This window comes from Trachurus trachurus (genome assembly GCF_905171665.1).
Source record: "Trachurus trachurus genome assembly, chromosome: 4".
Lineage (NCBI taxonomy): Eukaryota > Metazoa > Chordata > Actinopteri > Carangiformes > Carangidae > Trachurus > Trachurus trachurus.
In genome coordinates, this window is record NC_139898.1 from 17348573 (window position 1) to 17368388 (window position 19816).

The following is a 19816-nucleotide window of genomic DNA, read 5'->3' on the forward strand; positions in this document are numbered from 1 at the left end:
TCCAATAAACTACAATAATCTTGGCATTATGCTACTGTCTTTGCCATCCTAATAACAAATAATCCTAATAAAAACCCAAGATCCCACACTGATTTTGAGTCAGTTGATCACATGGCCTGGAAGCTATTGAGCTAAAATGCTAATATTTACATATAAAATTGTATAAAAAATATTTAGAGATTTCAAATAATCACTCATCCCTCAATTACGAAGCTGCTGAATTAAATATAAATGCTTTAAAAAGAGGAGCACATTTTGACAGCTTTTAAACAAAGGGTTTTGAGCTTGAGCAGAATGTGGATTGCATTTCAATTACACAATGTGGCCATGAATGTTTATTGGTTGTACCAGAAATTTTAGTCGAGCTAATAATAGAGCATCATTAGATTATACTATCGAAACACTCCTATGTCATGTCATCAGTTACAGTATAAGTAATTTGATTTACAGAAATAACCACCTTCCTCAGTGGTAATCGATACACTGAGTGACAAAGGAGGTGTTGTCGTGTGTGTGTGTGTGTGTGTGTGTGACGTGCTGCAGCAACTATAAGTCTGATTGTGAGGGACCTGAAGCTACACTGTGCTGCGGATCAAGCATCATCATAGTTAATACAATGAAGGTCCCCATCTGTCATATTCAAGATCTAATTAACATCCCAATCCCTCGGAGAAATCTTTAGAGTCAAATCTTCATTCATTAAAATGCCTCCTGTCTCACAGTTTCAATTACAGTTACTATTCAGAAATTTTAAAAGGGGGTGAAGGCATGAATACAGATGTTATTCAATGATGAACACACAGACTTGTAGGAATGGCATCTGAACTGGAGCGGGTGTGTTTTTAACCCCGCCCCCACCGAACAGACCTGTCCTGATATCTTCAAATGCAAACAGAGCAGCCCTCAAATGATATTGCAACACAGCCCATTCAGTCCCATATACGCCTCTAAAACACTCGGACAGTCAGTCCACAGAAAGGCTCTCTGCCATGTTTGAACGAAAAGGGCCATATGGCTTCCTGCTAATGGTTTGTACTCTGCAAGCCCCACTGCAGAGCAGACAGTGGTTGAGGACAAGACGGGGGAGGGGGAGGGGAGACCAATTACATCCCCAGCTCAGCGTTGAGTTGTAATTGGTCTACACATCCTGGCGGATGCAGTTGTGTGAAACTGCGGATGAAAGGATAATTGCTTCAATCATAGCTGGGCCAATATTTCTCAGAGGAGTGATTTGAGGGTTTTCAGAGTCCGAGCTTTGATATTGAGCTTCACTGTGTTGAGATTCAGCCTCTACAGCTTACCTTGTGTGTTATTAAATATGAATTTCCCCACAGATAACACGCAATGTCAGCCAAATTACAGACAGGCTTTGTGTGTTTGACATTTCCATAAGAGTATTGGTCGTATCTCTAAAGACAGTTTCCTATCCACTGTAATATCTCAGTGTTTGTAATGTGATGCAAATTCATGCTGGATGCTGTTTTGGATCATTAACCTGAACCACATGAGAGGAAGTGTTGTTTTCTCCTATTTCGATGCTGATCAAGCGAGCTGCTCTCTGCAGTGACACCACAATCGTGGCTAGCAAGTAAAACAAAAAAAAGAAAAAAAAAGTAAAGTGTGTTTTAAAGGCATGAACACTTGCTTACAGTATGAAATGACTTTTGGCTTATTTTTTTTACCTTGATGTCATGTGAATTTTCAAGGTCTCTTGTGGTTTAGCTATATAAACAGACTTTATTTTTAGCAGATGACTTCAGAGGTGTGGGTGCTGGTGTCTCGCTGTAGATTTGTGGAGGTTGCAACAATTCTCCCAACGACTCTGTATGGGCTAGTATCTGTCTTAATTTGTTTTTCATGGCTCAATGGGGATTTTCTGCATTACATGGAAACTGATTAGTTTCTCACAAACGTTTGATGAATCATAGGTGAGGAGAAAGTAGGTCAAATTGGTACTGTGTCTGCTACTTGAAATGATTACAAAAACACAAAGAATAGATGCAAATTGCCCCTGTTTTATCCTTTGGACTAGTTTAAAACCCTGAATATAAAATTTTTTCCCGACCTTGTTCTTGTGAGTCCAGTGTTCGGCTGCTCTTGGGCCACCGTGTGTGACAGAATAAGGACAGAAGAACAGGTCGAGCTGCGGTGTCCTGTGGCTGCACACCGTTTTTAATGAGTCCCTTTGCAGCATGTGTTGTCTCTAAATGCAGCTGGGGAACTGGGCTAAGATGATGTAGGCTACCTGTGGATTGACGCATATACCTGCAGTCCCGTGGCCCTGCAGCACAGCCTCACTGAGCTGGAGAGACCTGCATGCTAGCTCCACTATCTCCAAGCAAACACGTGTATGGGGTTTGACTTGATATTTTTCATATTGTATATTAAAATGTGGACTATTAATGTCCAGTAAAAAGTGCCGAGATAGTTTGCTGCTTAACGAGAGATAGTGAAGGGCTCATTGCCAACTGTAAGAAGAGTCAGACATGTATAGACCTGTATTTCTACTTACCTGTGGGCTCATCAGGAAGATCTGTTAGTCAACATGGCTGTTTAAGAAGAGTAGGATGGGCTCAGCTAGATGTCATACTGCCTTTTGGTAACCTTTAAGGTGGGTCATGTGGTTGTATCATAATTGCAGGGCTGCAGAGCCCAAGATCACATATATGCCTATCAGCTGTTATGTGTTCTTATCTCCACATTACAGATGTTGACAGCTGATCTGAATGGGATGCCAAAACTGGAGAATTTCCATCAATGTCACCTTTTTCGCTCAGTAAAACAAGCTGGGTAGGTGTAGGGACACAAAAGAAGGGATGAATGTAAATAAGGAGGTCAGAAAGGAGAAATGGGGCATCAGTTAGTGCACATATGCATGTGCCTTTTGTGTAAAATACAGTGCATCAGCTCGTAGTCCGATAGTGTGACGGGAATGCTCCAGGGTCCGCCTTTCTGTGGTGAAAGATGGGGAGAGAAAATAGCCTTGCGTTCTGCAGAAAGCTGCTAACCAGTGTGGATTTGCAGTGACCTGCATTTTGTAGCGACTGGACCAGATGGAGAAAGTTTCTATGAGTAGACGAAGAGAGGCAGAGAGAGAGAGAGGGAGAGTGGAAGGGTTTTAAAAATCATCAATTCCACAAACTCCTTGGTAACTTTCATTGCGGCAAGCAGAATTTATAGGCTTTATAAATAGATCCAGCTGTAATGATAGGGTACAAGTGAGGAAAAAGCAGTCCCAATGTTTAGGGATGGCCTACTTACAGTGCATTTGTTTGTTGTGCCTTAGTCTTCACCCAGCCGTCATTGCAAGGTCCAAACACATCAAGTCAAGATGATTGGGATCAAAGCTTGATTGTGATTATTGTGATTATACCAAACCTGCTTGTTTAGATTTTGATTATGGGCACAGTTATAAGCCAAGCAAAGTTTTAACTTAAGTATACAACTAAAGAATTTTCCACAGTGAAGTGAAAAGTGGTCTGTCAACATCATGAAAGGAAAATTTTAACCCACTTCTGGGCAGCTGGATTTCAGATCATTTAGGTGGAAATCTACATGTTACATTTTTGTTACTCAGTGTTTTGGGTTGTAACCCTCTGCCTTTCATCACATGCAAACTTATGCAGCATTAAGTGAGAGGCTGTCCTGTTATTTCAAACGGTTGCAGCTTTTAAAAAAAAAAGAAAAAAAGAATGATACCCTCCGCTATTGATATTGATACATAGGTTTTAGTTCCAGCAGGGACTCCTGTGGTTGGAGATATATCCCAGGGAGGGAGAGCCTGCAACTTGCCAGCTCAAAATGAGCAGCAGCCTGCAGAGGACCACCAAACAACAACATCTCGGCTACAACAACACAGGAACTGTCCACAGCGGATTATGACATCTTTTGCAAGATTCTACATTTCGTTGTCTTGTCAGACACATCTGGAAGCTACTTTCTCTTTGTCTTTTTCAAGCGTAGCATGTTTTATGCATCGATATTACTACTGCTCAACAACTAAGCCAGCTGGCTGCAAAAAAAAAATCCAAAATTCAATCTGTGCTTAAAGCTCTGGTTTCAAGTTTGACGTATTGTGCTGAACTGGAGCCTCTCTCTCTCTCTCTCTCTCTGTCTCTCTCTCGTTCGCTACCCACCCCCTCAGCTGTACTGGTCACCCTCAGGAAGAGCACTGTGTGTGTGTGGATACAGATTGAGTAATTGATGGCTTTGGTGTGTACTATAGCCTCCCCCTCCATCCTCTCTGTGGTCACTGATCCTGTCCCTTGGCTCTGGATTATGGGTAGAGAGAGAAAGGGCACACCCTGAGGCTACATTTGCTGTTGCGCTTCACCGTGGCTCTGCTCCGAGGGGAACTTCAGACGACGCTAACCGGGGTCAGACAGATGCGCCATGCCGAGTGTATCTATCATCATTATTATTTACCCATATGTCTATCTATTTAGATCCCTGTTAGCTCCTTCTGCAGTTGTAGGAAGCAGAATCTATGCATTAGCTGCCAAAACTGACAGAAAGTAGCTTTAAGGACATCTGTTTTCTAGCTAAACTGGACATGCTGGTATTATTGTGATATCTAATACACTGCCTCCAACAAAAAGATTCAAATCAGCTCTGCTCTAACTCGTCTCAACTGCTTCATTCTTCGCTATTGTCAAACCACAGATGTTCTTCTATTTCTGCCGTGTGTAACTGACTGTGAATTCCTCAATTGCTTTATGTAGTTAAAGTTATTTTAAGGATCTTAAGATTACCTCTTAAGAAACATGAATTCCTCTCTGGGTGACAGAGATAAAAATTGTGTAATGACATGGAAACTGAAGTTGAGACTAAAATCTATATTTGTGTTTACTCATCAAAACACCCTGCTGTGGTATCCAAAATTTGACAGACCGACCTCCTCCACATTTTCCCGGGTATAGCCTACAATTAACAATCATGTTGTACAGCTCAGACGGATCACAGGAGTGTCCAAAATGTTGGATCATATAAGACACACATGATAACTATGATAACATAGTACCTCAAATCTAGTCGAGGCTTTTGCAGAGGTTGTGTTTTTCTTGGGGACCCATATGCTTTTCTCTCTCTCTCTCTGTCTCTCTCTCTTTGCTGAGCTGTCACATTGACGACGTCACGTCCATCAACTTTATCAAACGTTTCCTGAAAAGAAAACATTAACTATAGGCTACTATTGGAGTAACATTGATAACTCAACCACATACATTTATTATTTAGGCATTAAATAAATTGTATTTAATATTATTATCATTCTTCTCATTATTATCATTTATTATTATAATGAAACTGATACCGTTGCTATTTTTAAGATACCGCGGGATTCCTTATTATTACTGTAGTTAGTGCCCAACCCTATCCCACACACACTGTGGAGATAACAAATGTGGGGGAGAAAAGAGATTTAACATCTGTAAAGAGGATGAATAAGCTTTGGCCACCAACATCCAAGTGTTATAGGCACAAGTATATTTGCACAAATTGGGCTGGACTTGTTTACATCTTGGTTTAAGAGTCATGGACAAGTCTGAGTAAATAGACCTCTAGTCGGTACCATTTCTTACTACCAGCTTTTGAAATGACGTGAGGAAAAAGTGAATAATCTCAGCCAGGCAAGGCGGTGGAGGTGACAAAGCATTCCCATTATATGTGCCAGGGCAGAGGCAAGGCAATGTGTTACAGAGGACACTGGTTGTCGCAGTGTTGGACTGAATACACTCTTTCATCTCCTCACTTGAAGCGCATGATGTTTGTTTGCTGTTATTAGTTTTACGTGCGCTTCTGCCCTTCAAAATTAAAGTTTAATAACGCATTGTTAATGTGACAATGTCAAAAGTCCACCTTAACAAAAGAGTGTAGGGTGTTTTAACTCCACTTCACATACATTGTAGCCTTGAGTATTGTCTGATCAGGATATTTGTGTTCATGTGAATACAGCCATGAACACAAACAACAATTTGTGTCCAGCATAAGAGTTGAACTCTTGTGTGCAGACTGTGGCTCAGTCTCACCAATGGATGCCTGAAGGGCTGTGGAGAGTGACAAGAGAAGTGAAAGAAGTAGAAAAAGAAATCAATGCACAAAAGAGAAGAAACGAGGGAGGCACAGATGGGAAAGAGATGGAAAGAAAGAGACGAAGTGAGGGCAGAGGGAAAGAGAGACGGAGCAGGAACAGTAGACCTTGGCTCTATGCTCTGCGTTGGCCCGGCTCGACTCTGCTCTGTTTGTTTTTGCTCTATTTTTACCGTGCAGTCTGACTCTGGTCACTGATGAATGACTCCATATGTAAGTTACATTTCATCTGACAGAAATCATTCACGATTTCTGGTTCAGGTGAAAGAGGAGGAGTGTTAAAACACATGTTATAGTAATTGGAGTAATAGTTGTGTCTTTTAGAAAACATCTGTAGCAGCAGTGTGTGGTTCCTCTTAATAATTCATTTTTATATATATGATATCATCCATCATTTGTTTTGTTCTTTTCTCTTTTTACTGTCCGGTTCACTTGATTTAAAACAATGTAGATGGATAGAACAAAGTCGCCCTAAATCAACAAATGATCCTTTTTAAGATGCTTATCATGGACACGTTGCTGTGTGAATCTGCCAGCCCACCCAAACATCATCAGGACGCACCACAGGAAAGATGTTTTCAACAGATTACACTATCTGCTCTAAATATAATCTTAGATTATGCTTTTTTTCCTCCCCTTGTTGCGCCTTTCATTATACATCCCTCATCTTAGGCCCTTTGTAGTTATCCCTCCTGCTGCTCTCTGTCCTGCTTTTAAGTTCCAACTGAGGCTTACGCATGTATAAAGTGTAATATATTACACACTGAGTTTATTCCCAGTAGGTCGGGGGTAGTGTTTGTTTGTGTTTTGATGTTGGTGTTTACGACACAGGTTTTTTTACATCGTATCCATCTGTGTGGGCAATTTTATTTTATAAGGGATCAAAGTAGTGTCTCAGTATATGTGTGGCACGTGTAATCGGTGGCAGTGGCAGGGGATTTTAAATAAGTATGAACTTGGTGACTATTCTGGTGTTACAATGGAGTCATGTGTTTGGGGAAGTGTTTTTGGAGCAGGCTAGCCCACATGAGTGAGCGTGTACAATAATCCCCTCTGTCTGCCTCCTTCCCCTTGCTTCCTTTTCTTGTCTTCCTGATTTCTGCCTGCAGCTGCCCCACATGTCCAGATGGTGTATGTTTGTGTGTGTGTGTGTGTGTGTTTTATCACACTCTGGGAGGAAGTGTTTCCTTAAATGGAGACTGTCCTTTAATCATCGCTCTCTAAAATGATTGCATATGCAGTGGATGGACCCAGTAACACGAACAGCTGCACAATGCATCCCAGTACAGTAGCCACACTGTGAGAAAAATGGTCATCAACCATTGTTCGCAAGAACCTACCTTTACAAAAGTCATTTAATTTTTGTTTACAGGGAAGTTGGAAAACAACAAAGACAAGTGAAGCTGCAAGAAACAATTTCAGACAGAAAGAATTACAGATTTTTCTCTCTGAGTAATCTGTCAATCATTTGGTCTGAATGTCAGGAAATTATGATTAATCCCTATTTTACTCTTCCAAATTCCAAGTTGACATACTCGTAATGCTTCAAATTGAATCTAACCCAAACTCATAATTGATTATTAGAGGATGCAGAGGACATTAGTATTTTTGCCTTAAAGAAGGATTAACTGAAAAACTGTGGTTGATTTATTTTCTGATGATGATAAGGTGCTTCAGCAAATTGTTTTAACCTTTAATCCTTAAATATCTGATCAAACATTGAAGAGTTAAGAACTTAAGAGTTGACAACTATGAGATTTTTTGAGGATAATGTTATGTCTTGCTCGTGTTTATGTTGTTTTATCTCCAACCTAAATATCTATAACATTAAGGAAGGACGTATCTCCCTATTTGTCCATCAGCAGTGACGCCACCAACAAGTGAGGATCAGACTGAGCAGAGACTTCTGGGTTGCATTAAGTCAGACATGCTATGGCCTCAATAGTCTGGTGTGTTTCATGTGGACGCTGCTGCTTTGAATCTGGAGGTTCAGCTCATCACACTGATTGAAAACATAAATTTCTCTTCACCGTCGTCGTTGCTATGCATCGTGTTATCCCTGCATTAACCTCTGGCTGAAGGAACCTTGGGACTTGAGTCTTTTTGCGAGGCAGATCTTCAAGGCTGGGATTTTATTTGCATGTGAACGTGACTTTGCTCTGGCGCCGCATTCCTCAACAGGTTTGCTGAAATATTAAAGGGATAGTTCACCCAAAATTCAAATTTCACTCATTATCTACTCACCCTCATGTCAACTAAGAGCTGTGAGAATTTTCAGAGTCCTCCGTTCCTTCTCTGAGTTACGGGGGGGTCTGCGCAGCAGTATTTGTCCATATAATGGTTGTGAATGGACACCAGAGCTCTTCGTCCAAAAAGACACACCAAAAAACATCCAAATACCTCCATACTGCTCGTCTGTAATGTCCCTCTTGTATTGAAGCCCCGACATGAGAAATTGTTCCGAAAAAAATTAAATAAGTCTATATTTTAAGCTTGTTTGTAGCGGAAGCTCCCAGTGTCTCAGTTCACTGCTCTGCCTGTGTAAGTGCAAATCTCACGTGATTTGCACTGACCGGCGGAACAATTTCTCATGTCGGGGCTTCAATACAAGAGGGACATTACAGACGAGCAGTATGGAGGTATTTGGATGTTTTTTGGTGTGTCTTTTTGGACGAAGAGCTCTGGTGTCCATTCACAACCATTATATGGACAAATACTGCTGCGCAGACCCCCCCGTAACTCAGAGAAGGAACGGAGGACTCTGAAAATTCTCACAGCTCTTAGTTGACATGAGGGTGAGTAGATAATGAGTGAAATTTGAATTTTGGGTGAACTATCCCTTTAAGTATTCAATATTTTCTGATTCATCCAAGAATGTTTGGATGACTTCTCTGCTCTGCTCACGGGCGCTTGCCGTCTGGTCCGACTGACTGGGTGGCAGCACAGTAAAAAGGGCTTTATATGTAAATCAAAAACACCAGGGCATTGCCATTTTATGGTAAGCAGAATTCCCTAAAGATTGAACTTCTCTGCTCTCCTTTACTCAGTGTGACTTGGCATCTGGACTGTGTTAAAGAAGCAGTGCCAAATGTTAGGCGGCGGGGGAAAGGAAGGGGGTGACCAGCAGGGGGTCGAAGGGGAGGTATTGGAGGGCAACGTTGGGGGGAGTTGGGAGTTAGGGGGAAGGTGGGGGGGGTTCTTTGAAAGACAGTGGTATGACAGGAGAGATGGAGGGAAAGAGGCGCAGTTAAGGAAGCAGTTAAAAACCCAGTGTTAGAGCAGAGTCGTACGGGTGGCGAGACACGGGGGAGTAGTGTAAGGCCGTACCTGGGCCTCCTGGATTACAACCTGCTGTGAAATGTACATGAAGCAGGAGTTCATAAAGCTGCATGTGGCTGAAACCCATGTAGCATCGCCTCGCCTCGCCTGGAGCCACAGCAGAAACAGACCGACACACGGAGGTCTGAGGGGGGCGATGATGTAGCTACGATTTCAAGTTGTTTTGAATCGGCTCGTCCCACTTATCCGGAGTCAGCCCCCCCAGCTGTTAAAGTTTTCCCCCCTCTCGCTTGACTGGGGATGATCCATGTGTGATACGGGGGTCATACCTACCTCCGAGCGATAGCCCAACCAACAGCAATCTGCTGTTGGTCAATACATGACTCAGACACATGATATTGGGAGTGGTGGATCAATGCGGCGCTCTCAGATGACCATGGTAGAATTGATTATACCACTGCCCATCACAGTTGTGGTAATTTATTGTGACAGACAGCTGGCAAGCTTGAACTCGGTTATGGATTGAGAAACTATTTGTGAAAGTTGAAATTTCATCATTCCCCATTTATTATCTCTAATGTCTTTCTCTACTTAATCTGTGCGTTATTTCCAGAAGAAAAGAAGCCATGATGACCATGAGCTTGGGCTCCATATTGAATGAATAGGGTAATATCAACAAGTCAAAGACTGGATCCCTGCGGCTCCTCGCTCCTTTATCCTCTTCTTTAGACGGAGGCAGCAGATGCTCCTCAGCTCTGGTTTTATTGTTTGTGGCTGGCCAGCCTGGGAGCTGACTTAAAGACAGGGGGGAGGAGATGAGCTTTTAGTGCCCTTTTTTTTTCTTCTTTTTTTCCTTCACTCTCTCTTCACAGCTCTCTCTCTCTCTCGATCTGCGTTTGTCTCATTGAGCCCAGTTGGTGTCTGCTGGATGAGTTAATTCCCTGATTGAGGTTTTTGGTCCCGTTAAACAAAAGGCTGCAGTTTTCAATAGGCCACATGGCTCAAGTGGGAGGGGCTCTGATCCATTCACAGCCATTTTGGATGCATCTGCACTTCCTATAGAGGCTCAAACCCAGAGGCTGATTTACCACCACTCAGCAGCAGCAATGGAAACAATCTCTCTATCACACAGGTCCCTAGTGCTTTTACGAATCCTTAGAGAATACACACACACTCACATGAGCTGAAAGCTACAGAGAGTGCACACTGGATCTGTACTTCCCTTGCCTCTGCTTCTCATTGTGCCCAGAGGACAATGCAGCCTGCTTTGGCGAAGAGCCAGGCCCTCTCATCTCTATTAGGTCATGCAGACAGAGTTGTAGCGGTGATGGATACCCCAGCTCCACTTTCTGCGCTGAAGAGGAACGGAGCTCGGTCTACATAGCTGCTGCACCCTGGAAAGAGTTAAGGTGGATCTGGAAAACTTTGAAATGTTTGAAATCTAGTGTAAAAACAAAGTGATTGCATTTAACTTGAACACAGATGTTCAAATGGTTAACCTCCTCAGCCCCACAAAGCCTTTGCCTGGTCCATCATTACAAGCACATGTTGCTGGAACAAGCGTAGACTAAACCCACCAAGCTTTATTTAAATTCTAGTCATGGTCTCAAGATTTCCAAGGATATAAGAACTTAAAAAAAAAAATGGCAGATTGGATTTGAATAATTTATCTATCAAAAAGGATTGACGTCAACAAAGTCCTGGACCAAGCTATAGGCTATAGTGCATAGTTCGATTCTGATATTTGTCCAGGCTACACTTCTTGCACCAAACTTGCTCATCTGGTTGTGAGTCAAAATCAGAAATATCTTCTTTACCACACAGGATACACTCCCATGACGGGGAGTCTAGCCTTGATTTCACTCACTGCTGTTGTACTGTTAGGAAAAAGGTAAAGGACAGTGTTTGTTAGAATAAAATATTGCGCCTACAGAGTGCGCTTACTGTTTTGTCGCTTTCTATTTCACTCCGCTGACCTGAGGCTGTGGCGTTACAGTGTGCACTCTTAACTGTGCTTGTATGCTTGAATACAATAGTTATAATGTAAAGGAACACATTAAATGTTCATTGGATGACAAACCATTTACTTACCGACCTCACACAATTATATGTAAAAAAAAAAGAAAAAAAAAAAGAAGCTACTATGCCTTTAAAATACTACATGTATTGTGAGCACAGAGAGTAGGTGAGAAGCAAACAGATAAAGGCTTGCTGACTCTAGGAGACTCTAGGTAACGATGATGTCAGACACAGTCACGCATTGACTGTACACGCTGCAGCCATATGCCTTCTGTGGTTTCATTGTGTCGAATCGTTCTGGGATTTGATTGATCCATGCCGTCTCATGCATGAAACTTTGAGGTGACTGCATCTCAGGTGGTTTACCATGAATCTCAGGGGTTGGTGGTTCAATCAATACTCGGCTTTCCACATATGTGGTGTCTTCTCCTTGAGACATTGAACCCTGATTTTCTTTTCCAGTGTGCATGTGTGAATTGGCTTCTGCCTGATTAAATCTAATAGTATTCTCGCAGAGCCACATTTTCTTTGTTGATTAATCTGTGAGACATTCAAAAATCAGATAATAGTTAAACTCTGGCTGATACTTGTATAATTAGGTAAATATTGAGCAGATAAACCGACCGAACTAACGGAATAATTGCATATTCTCTACATAAACATTGGTAGAAGGTAAACTGTCTGTTAAAAGGTATAAAGTCGTAGTTTGTTACAGTATTTGATTCAACGAGAGACTGTAACAGCCTGCTGTGCCCCCTCACTTCTCCCATTGTCATGTCAGACTAGTCCAGCCCATGTTGGGAGCTGCTTGTGGGCCTGACTCATGAGATTTAGTCGTCTGTGATGCTGCAGAGGAATGCTGGGAGTCACCATATCTCTGCTCCGCACACACACTGTTGACATCATAACGTACTTCCTTTTGGTTCACCTCCTTCTCTCTCTGTGTGTGTGTGTGTGTGAGACATAAAACTGTGGAGAGATGTGAGGACTGAGACAGAGTTGACATTAGTGAGAAACGGAGAGAATTTTCCAGCCGGAGTTCATTGACCCTGAATGTGTCACTGGGTCATTCACTTCCTGCCAGATCATAGTCAGTCGGTGGTGTTTCAGCACTGACTAGCTGCTCTGTTTACACAGCCCATGTACATGTGAATGAGTGTGCATCAGCCTTGGGAGGTCCATTAAGGAGAAAATTTACTGTGTGTAGTGTAGACTAAGAGCATAACACTCAAGGCTTTCACACATCTAAGTTAGATCATAAACACTACAACTACTGGCCATATAAAGGCAAAATATTTCTTTTCTCTCCACTAATTGGCACTGTAGACTTACCATGGCTCCTCCTCTTCCTTCATGCTCTCTGGGTGGAGCCTTTTTGCCCTTTTCTTTGAGGGTGGATGAGGAAGATGAAGTAGGAGCTGGGAGAGGAGAGGAGAGAGTGAGTAAGACCTGGATGGCTTAATTTGTCAATGATTGTCAAACAACTCCCTCTCATAACAACATTTCAGCTGCAGTTATAATGAAGTTGGACAAGTGCTTCTTGTATGCAGCTGATTTTTGTTTTTTTCCCCTCCTCTTAATTTGGCAGTGGGCTAGGGTGTGTGGCGCTGACACGCACCGGCGAAGTGAAACAACAACCTGCAGATCACCTGAGTTGACATGAACTCCGCTCATAGTTACCGAATCAGAGCAATAAAACTGTCAGAGTAAAAAGCTAAATATTTATCGACAACCTGTTCAAATAAATAGAAAGACTAAAGCCTCGTGATGGACACATTTTAGAGCTGATGTATTGTAGAAAAAAGACAACAACAAAAAAACGTAAATCAAATCAAAATGTGTATTAGTGAACTGTTTCACCCTCAATGAACTCATGTCATCCTCCCAAACTGAACACATTCTCTGGTTTCTTCAGGACTCGGTCAGGATGCTGCTTGAACTGGCAGCATCAGCAAAAAATACATATCGAATTGAAATATTGATCAATATGGGAAAAATATATCGCGATAAAGTTTTTTGCCATATTGCCCAGCCCTACAGTGGGCTACACTATTGCTCTTTTAAAACTGTGCCCGTCTGAATTGAAGCATATAGAATTGTCCATAACTTTGCTGTGGCTCAGTGAGATATTGACCCCCAGACAACTGTGTGTAATAGTGTAATAGCCCCCCCCCCCCCGCATGCAGCAGAGGATTGAAGATCACTGCAGCAGTCTGGACATGACCATGTGTGGTCGAAACCAAAATAAATGAGGAAGTACTGAACCTAATTTGTCAGAATGTGACGTTAATTGTGCTCAGTTCATTATCTCTTGTGTTGATGAATCAGCGGAGTAACCTTTCTGTGTGTAGACCAACTTTACATTTATTTTCCTGATGGCCGTACAGTGGATTTAATTTGCTGAAAAGCCTGTTCTCCTTTACTGGATAATTAGGGGGTTAGGTGGGATGAAGTTAACAGGGATGAGTGGTGCCTCTTTTTTTTTTTTAAAAACGTCTGGTTTAAGGAGCTTGTTAGCTGTTGTTAATACCTCCTCCTGCCTACAGGAGCTAAAACGGGCCCTCAACCCTTCAGCTGCTCTAGTGTCTCCTCTCCGCCCCCGATGAGCCAGTGAAGTGCCAGCCTAAGCCTACGCAGAGCAGACAACCCTGGGTCTTATCTGAGGAATGCCGGGCATCCTCACAGAGGATCTCCTCTACACGCAGGAAGCAGAATTATCTCAAAAGCCTCCGTCTCCTTTGATTGTCCCCTGGGACCTCCCTCTTTTTCTGTCTCACTTTTAGATGTTTACCTTTCTCACTCTCTGCCTCTGCCTCTCCCTCCCCGTTGCCTTCCTCTCTTTTCCTTTGTTCAGTTTTCTCTCTGTCGCTACCGTTTTATTCAAGCTTTTTTTTTCTCTCTCTCTCCCCATCCGCCTTCTCTGCACAGCGACATAAATTGAGATAAAACGCTTCATGTTCACACACAGATACTGTAGCTTTGTGTTTTGCCCTTTTGAAACTAGTTGATAGAGCAGCTTGGGAGTTAAAGGGACAGATTTAAACCAGACAGAGGCCATGATGGAGGATAATGATGATGCTGTCTTTTGTGGTCGCTGCAGTATTGCATGCCTTGGCGTTTTACTGGCTTGCATGTTTTTGGGACTGTGGTCAGCTAGCCTGGCAAAGGTACAAGCTCATGAGTCTCAAGTTGCTCTATTTTTCCTCTAATTCTCTCCCCTGACCTAAATGATTCCAGAGTTGGCTTTGTCAAGATATCCCTGTTGTGCAGTTTTGTATTTGATTCATTCATAGTACAACTTCCTGTTGTTGCTTTTTATGAGTAATTACAAACAGAAACTCAAGATTGACAGTGCTCAAATATGCATCATGAAGACAAAAGGGAAACAGTATCTGAAAGATTGAAACAATTGGTAATGTATATTGTTTTTGTTTAGTCATCTAATGTTGCCATGGTTAAACAGTTGAGGAAGACACAAAACATTATCTTTGACACCATCACTCAGATATTTTTTTCACACGATCAAAATGAGCTGGCCTCTTATCTAAGCTGAAAGATTCATTTGTGAAATGGCTTTCACAGAACACACAAGTACAATAAGTTGTATCAGTCACTGGAAAGTTTGAGTGAAAATAAACCTCGTAATGGAGAAACAGAAAGCTTGATTTCATAATGCATGTAGTCGTCTTCAGGACCCTCTCTTCCCGAGGCTTGCTTATTTTGGGCATATCTGGGACTATAATGTTTCTTATTTTTCAGGTTGAGAAAATAAACCGTCTCTGCTCAAATGGTAAAAGTGATAAACTGTAGGCTTACGGGACTCGACCCTGGATCAGGTTACCAAAGCATTGCAGTCTGCCTGCCATACAGTGATTTAAACCAGGTTCCTGTTTCCCCAAAGGGGGCTTACAGTTTACACAGCATGCATTACTGATGCAAAGCCACACTACACAATCCATCTTTAGAACAAACGCTACCCAGCTGCTGTCTCTCTCATGCACATGCAACTGTAGATCACTATTCTGCATCACACACAGCATTAACCTGGGTTGTGTTCCTTTGGCCTGTGCTTCAGTTTGATGTTAGTCTGAATCTGAACTGAAACACCTCAGCACTGCTTCAAAGAGTTGACTTTAAACCAACCGGAGGTGAGGACCGGGGTTTCTGTGAAACTGCGATGATGTAAAACTGTCATCATGTCAGTCTGACCAAGTAACCACTAGCAACTGACGCTGTCAGTAATTTTGGTGTGGGGTGAAGTGAACTTGCAGTTGTACAAAGAAGTATGGTTGTACAACGATTTTCAGTGCAAATTACAGAGCAGTGGTAGCCATACATGGTTTTCTACAGACATTAACTAGTGCACAGTAGATTGTGGTGTGGAAAGCTGCTACACTTGTCTGGAACCAACTTTTTGTTTCGTGTGCACGCTGCAGATATCTATACCGTTGTAAATCAGCTAATTTCTTCAAGCTTTATTGTCTTCACGACAAGAACAAGAGACAATTTTAGCACAAACATGTGGTGTCAGTTGAAGATCACCATGTGTTGAACTTCTGCATTGACGTTGAGCATGTGAAAGTTGTAACTGACTCTATTTTCTATTCCTTGTTTGATAAAACCCTGTTCAGGCTGCTAAAAACAGGTCGTAGCCTACCTCACAGAAGAAACGCCCACATAAGGTCTCATTCATGAAACATGAGCGGAATGAAGTTGTGTGTAAACTGTGTGCGGATGGAAATTAAAGTGCATTTCTGCTTTCATCTACGATCTTTTCATAGCTACTAACAAAATCTACACCTGCTTTAAATTTAGGAATGCACATAAATATTGCTTGTCACTGTTGGAAATTACAATTTTAATTTGTATTGCTCTCTGCTATGCACACAATACACAGATGCCTTTGAAACACGTAATTTAAACATGGCAAACACTTTTGCAATATTTGGAGAGAGAGAGAGAGAGAGAGAGAGAGAGAGAGAGAGAGAGAGAGATTTTAGGGATCAGACATGCACATACGCATCAAGCCTCAATCTAATGATGCGAACCAGGAAACACTTTACATAAGGGTTATAAGTTATAAGTAAGAATGTATCCTGCCTACACAACTTCATGTGTTGATGCCGGCAGCGATGCGCTCCTCTGTGGCAGACAGCTGAGGCTGTGAAGAGCATCCTCCTCCTGTGGCTGTTGTAGTTCTTATGTGTGTTTTGTGTTTTTTTTTTTTTTTTTCAATGTTTCATAATTCGAACTGTTTTCGCTTTACTTCTTCAATGGTTCTTTAAACCAACGAGGACACTTTACTCACTACATCTGTTACCTCCTTCCAGGCCTTCGATTCACCTGTCCCAGCCACACCACCACTAGCAGATGAAAATCAAATATTTTTCTTTACTCACCGATCCCGATCTTTTTTCTCTCTTTCTCCCTTTTTGCATCATGATCACAGGCGGACAGGATGCACCTACCTCCTTACAGTATATGGTGGTCATGTATCCTTATATGACTATTCATGGGCTGGGATATGCTAATTACTGATCACCGGGAGCGCGCTCTCTCAATTTAGGATGGGTTGGCACTTGGCAATGGGCATTCATTGATCTTATTTTATCGTAGGTTTTTAGTCGCGTGGGCTTCATGTGCAAATCTTCACACAGATCTTTTTTATGAATGAGAGACCCATACTGTGGAGAGTTAAAATTAATAAAAAAAAGTCCAAAGTGCATCAACTCATTTTAGTGATAAATACTTTATCAACCAAAATGGACGTGGAGTGGTTTGTATTGGTGTGCATGATGCGTTATTGTCCATCTCTCCTTTTAAACCGCGCTGTACTTAAAGGGCCTTTATGACCCCAGTTAATTTTACAGCATGGATGACTGTCTTGTGATTCAGCAGTACAACATTCATCCTTTTAGTTTTTTGTAACTTAGTTCATAAAAGAGTCTGTTACATCCTCAAGGCAGTTGCACCTCAGCGAGGAAATGAGTGATATCCATAGTAAGGGCTCAACAAATCTCTGTGTTCTGGGTTAATGGCCTGCTCAGGGCTACGTGGTGTTTTAAGACCTTTGGCACCAGGACTCGGTCAGGAAAAGAAAATGGAGTTATTCTTGGACGGAGGGACAGTTGTTGTGGTGAGGAGTCGCTAAACACTTTATCCTGCTGCTGAGTCCTACGTCATAGATCAATGTAGGTGTCTTGTGTGAGAGTGAATAGTGTGCAGTCATTACACTATTTGAGGTTTACCCCTCAGTGTGGTCTGTATTTGCCATTTGTTTGCAGTCATTGAGCGGAAGAGTTCGATTTCTGCGCAGCGTCTGCAGCTGCAACTTACGGTAAAGTTTCAGTGGCGAACCTAAGTGCTTGATGTGATGACAGCGTGCCGCAGTGTTATGAAATACCATCATTGCCACAACTGATGCACATGTCTGGGCCATGTACACAGGCGTGTGTAGCAACAGGAATACAGCTCTTTGTTTCTTTCCAAATTAAAGTACAGTTTAATTTCATTTGACCTTATGACTAAAGCATATTTTTAGATGTGAGGAAAACCATAAACTGGAACTAGGCTGCATGAACTCCTATTTAAACTCTGGCTTTCTGTCAGGGAAATATAATCAAATTAAAATATCTTGAAGTTTGCCTCAATTTCAGATTATTTACCATCTGAAAATGTTTTGTTATGTCCCATATCATGGTGCTATCTTTTCCAAAATATTTTTCCTTGACATTTTTAGTGTCTTTTCTCCTCTGGGCTCACGTCACATACTGAGAGTAAACAATTCTTGTTTCAACATCAGCTGAGAAAAGACTTGTTCCTACAACTAAACATCAACATGTTGAGGTATTAATTCAACAAGTTGATGGTTGAGATAAGATATGATTGCACACACATGATTTAGGCCTCATCTCAGGTCTTTTGAGTGATTATTCCCCATGCAGATACGGAAATGTTTTTGTCCAAGCAGATTTGCTCTTATCATAATTTTTTTCTGATTTGTCAGCCACAAAGATGGACAGCACTTCCAAATGATAACCATTACAATCACCAGCAGTGTACTTGTGTTTTGTGAATTAAAAAAACACAAATGATTCATATGTTAATCTGGTGGTACGTAGCTATCGTTTGCAGCCAATGAAATTAATACATTTGACGGATCATCGACACCTTTTTGTGTAATCTGTAATCTCTGGAGTCAAAGTGGCACTTTAGACATCCCTTATTTTAGTTGTTGTACAGCATGAGGTGCTGCTGATGTCATTTCTAACCTTCCAGTTTGTGTTGTCTCACTTGATTTGTCACATGATAATTCTAATTCATGATTAAAGGGAAAGAGGCCACAGCCATTTTCAGCCAAGTAAATAACTGACTTTCACCAGGCCGTACAGATGATCTGTTGCTTATTTATCTGTTGCCTATCAAACTGTTACATTTACCGACCTGGGCCTCTTTTCCATGATAATCAGATCTCTGTAGCAAAGTTGCATCGTGTGCAGAATCTAAAATGCAGAGGGTCCGATACCAAGGATGGGCTTCCCATGTGGTTTTAGACTTTGTTTGAAAATCAACTATTTTGTTTGAATTTTAAAATGGTTGTTCAGAGCTGCAGTGACACTTTGTTTAGCCTTTTAGAAAGCTGCAATTCTTTATATTGGAAACTGTTCACTATCGAGGCTCTCTTGCTGTGTTTTTACTGGCAGTGCACCAGAGCTGAGTGTTTATTAGAATTGGATAGATGATTATTGGCATGACCGTCAGTCTTCTCCCTTTCATCACAGATGTTTTAACTGTAAACTGACTGATGTTTCCCTATTACCATGGTTCAGTGTCAGTAGTCATCAGTGTGCATCATCCAGGTGAAAGCAACCCGCATGGATTAATCAACCTGTCATCTCCTCCTCCTGTCAGGTGCTGCGTGGTGAGAGGGAAGCAGTGGGTGCGGCATGCTGAGGCCACTCCCCCGGGCCCAGGATGAGTGTCAGAGATGGCGCTGCCACCGTGGCAACGAATGCAGGTGGAGGAGGGGGAGGCGGGCCAGCTAACCCCAATGATCAAGATGGCCGCTCATATATTCTCCAGATCTACCCACGGCTGGCTACCCAGTCTACCACCTGCTGCAACCTCAAGTGAGTGTTCACAGAGTTACCATTAAATTAATGTTAAATTAGCATCAACAGTTTAGTTTTTTTTAGCAGCGATGATCACTTCATTTAAACTCCAAATGTATTAAATAAAGGAACTATTGGCCAACAGGCCATTAATTACGTGATAATGTCAAGAAATAGCCTAGAAATAACAATTAATTGTGTCATAATATCTAGAAATAGCCCAGAAATAATTTCATAATAATCTTAGAAATATAGCCAAGAAGTAAAGATTTATTGCGTAGAAATAGCCCTGATTTATTCAATTTTCAATTTTAAGGACT

At 41.8% G+C, this 19816-nt stretch overlaps 1 protein-coding gene across 1 annotated transcript in view; it reads left to right on the forward strand.

Annotated features, from left to right (window-relative positions):
- Nucleotides 1–19816, forward strand: part of LOC310984884 (myosin IXB) — a 58965-nt gene that overhangs the window by 2294 nt on the left and 36855 nt on the right. Inside the window, exon 2 of the mRNA XM_083970245.1 lies at nt 19297–19514. Coding sequence (XP_083826371.1) covers nt 19360–19514 — 155 coding nt within the window. The 5' untranslated portion in view covers nt 19297–19359. The remainder of the gene's footprint in view (nt 1–19296; nt 19515–19816) is intronic.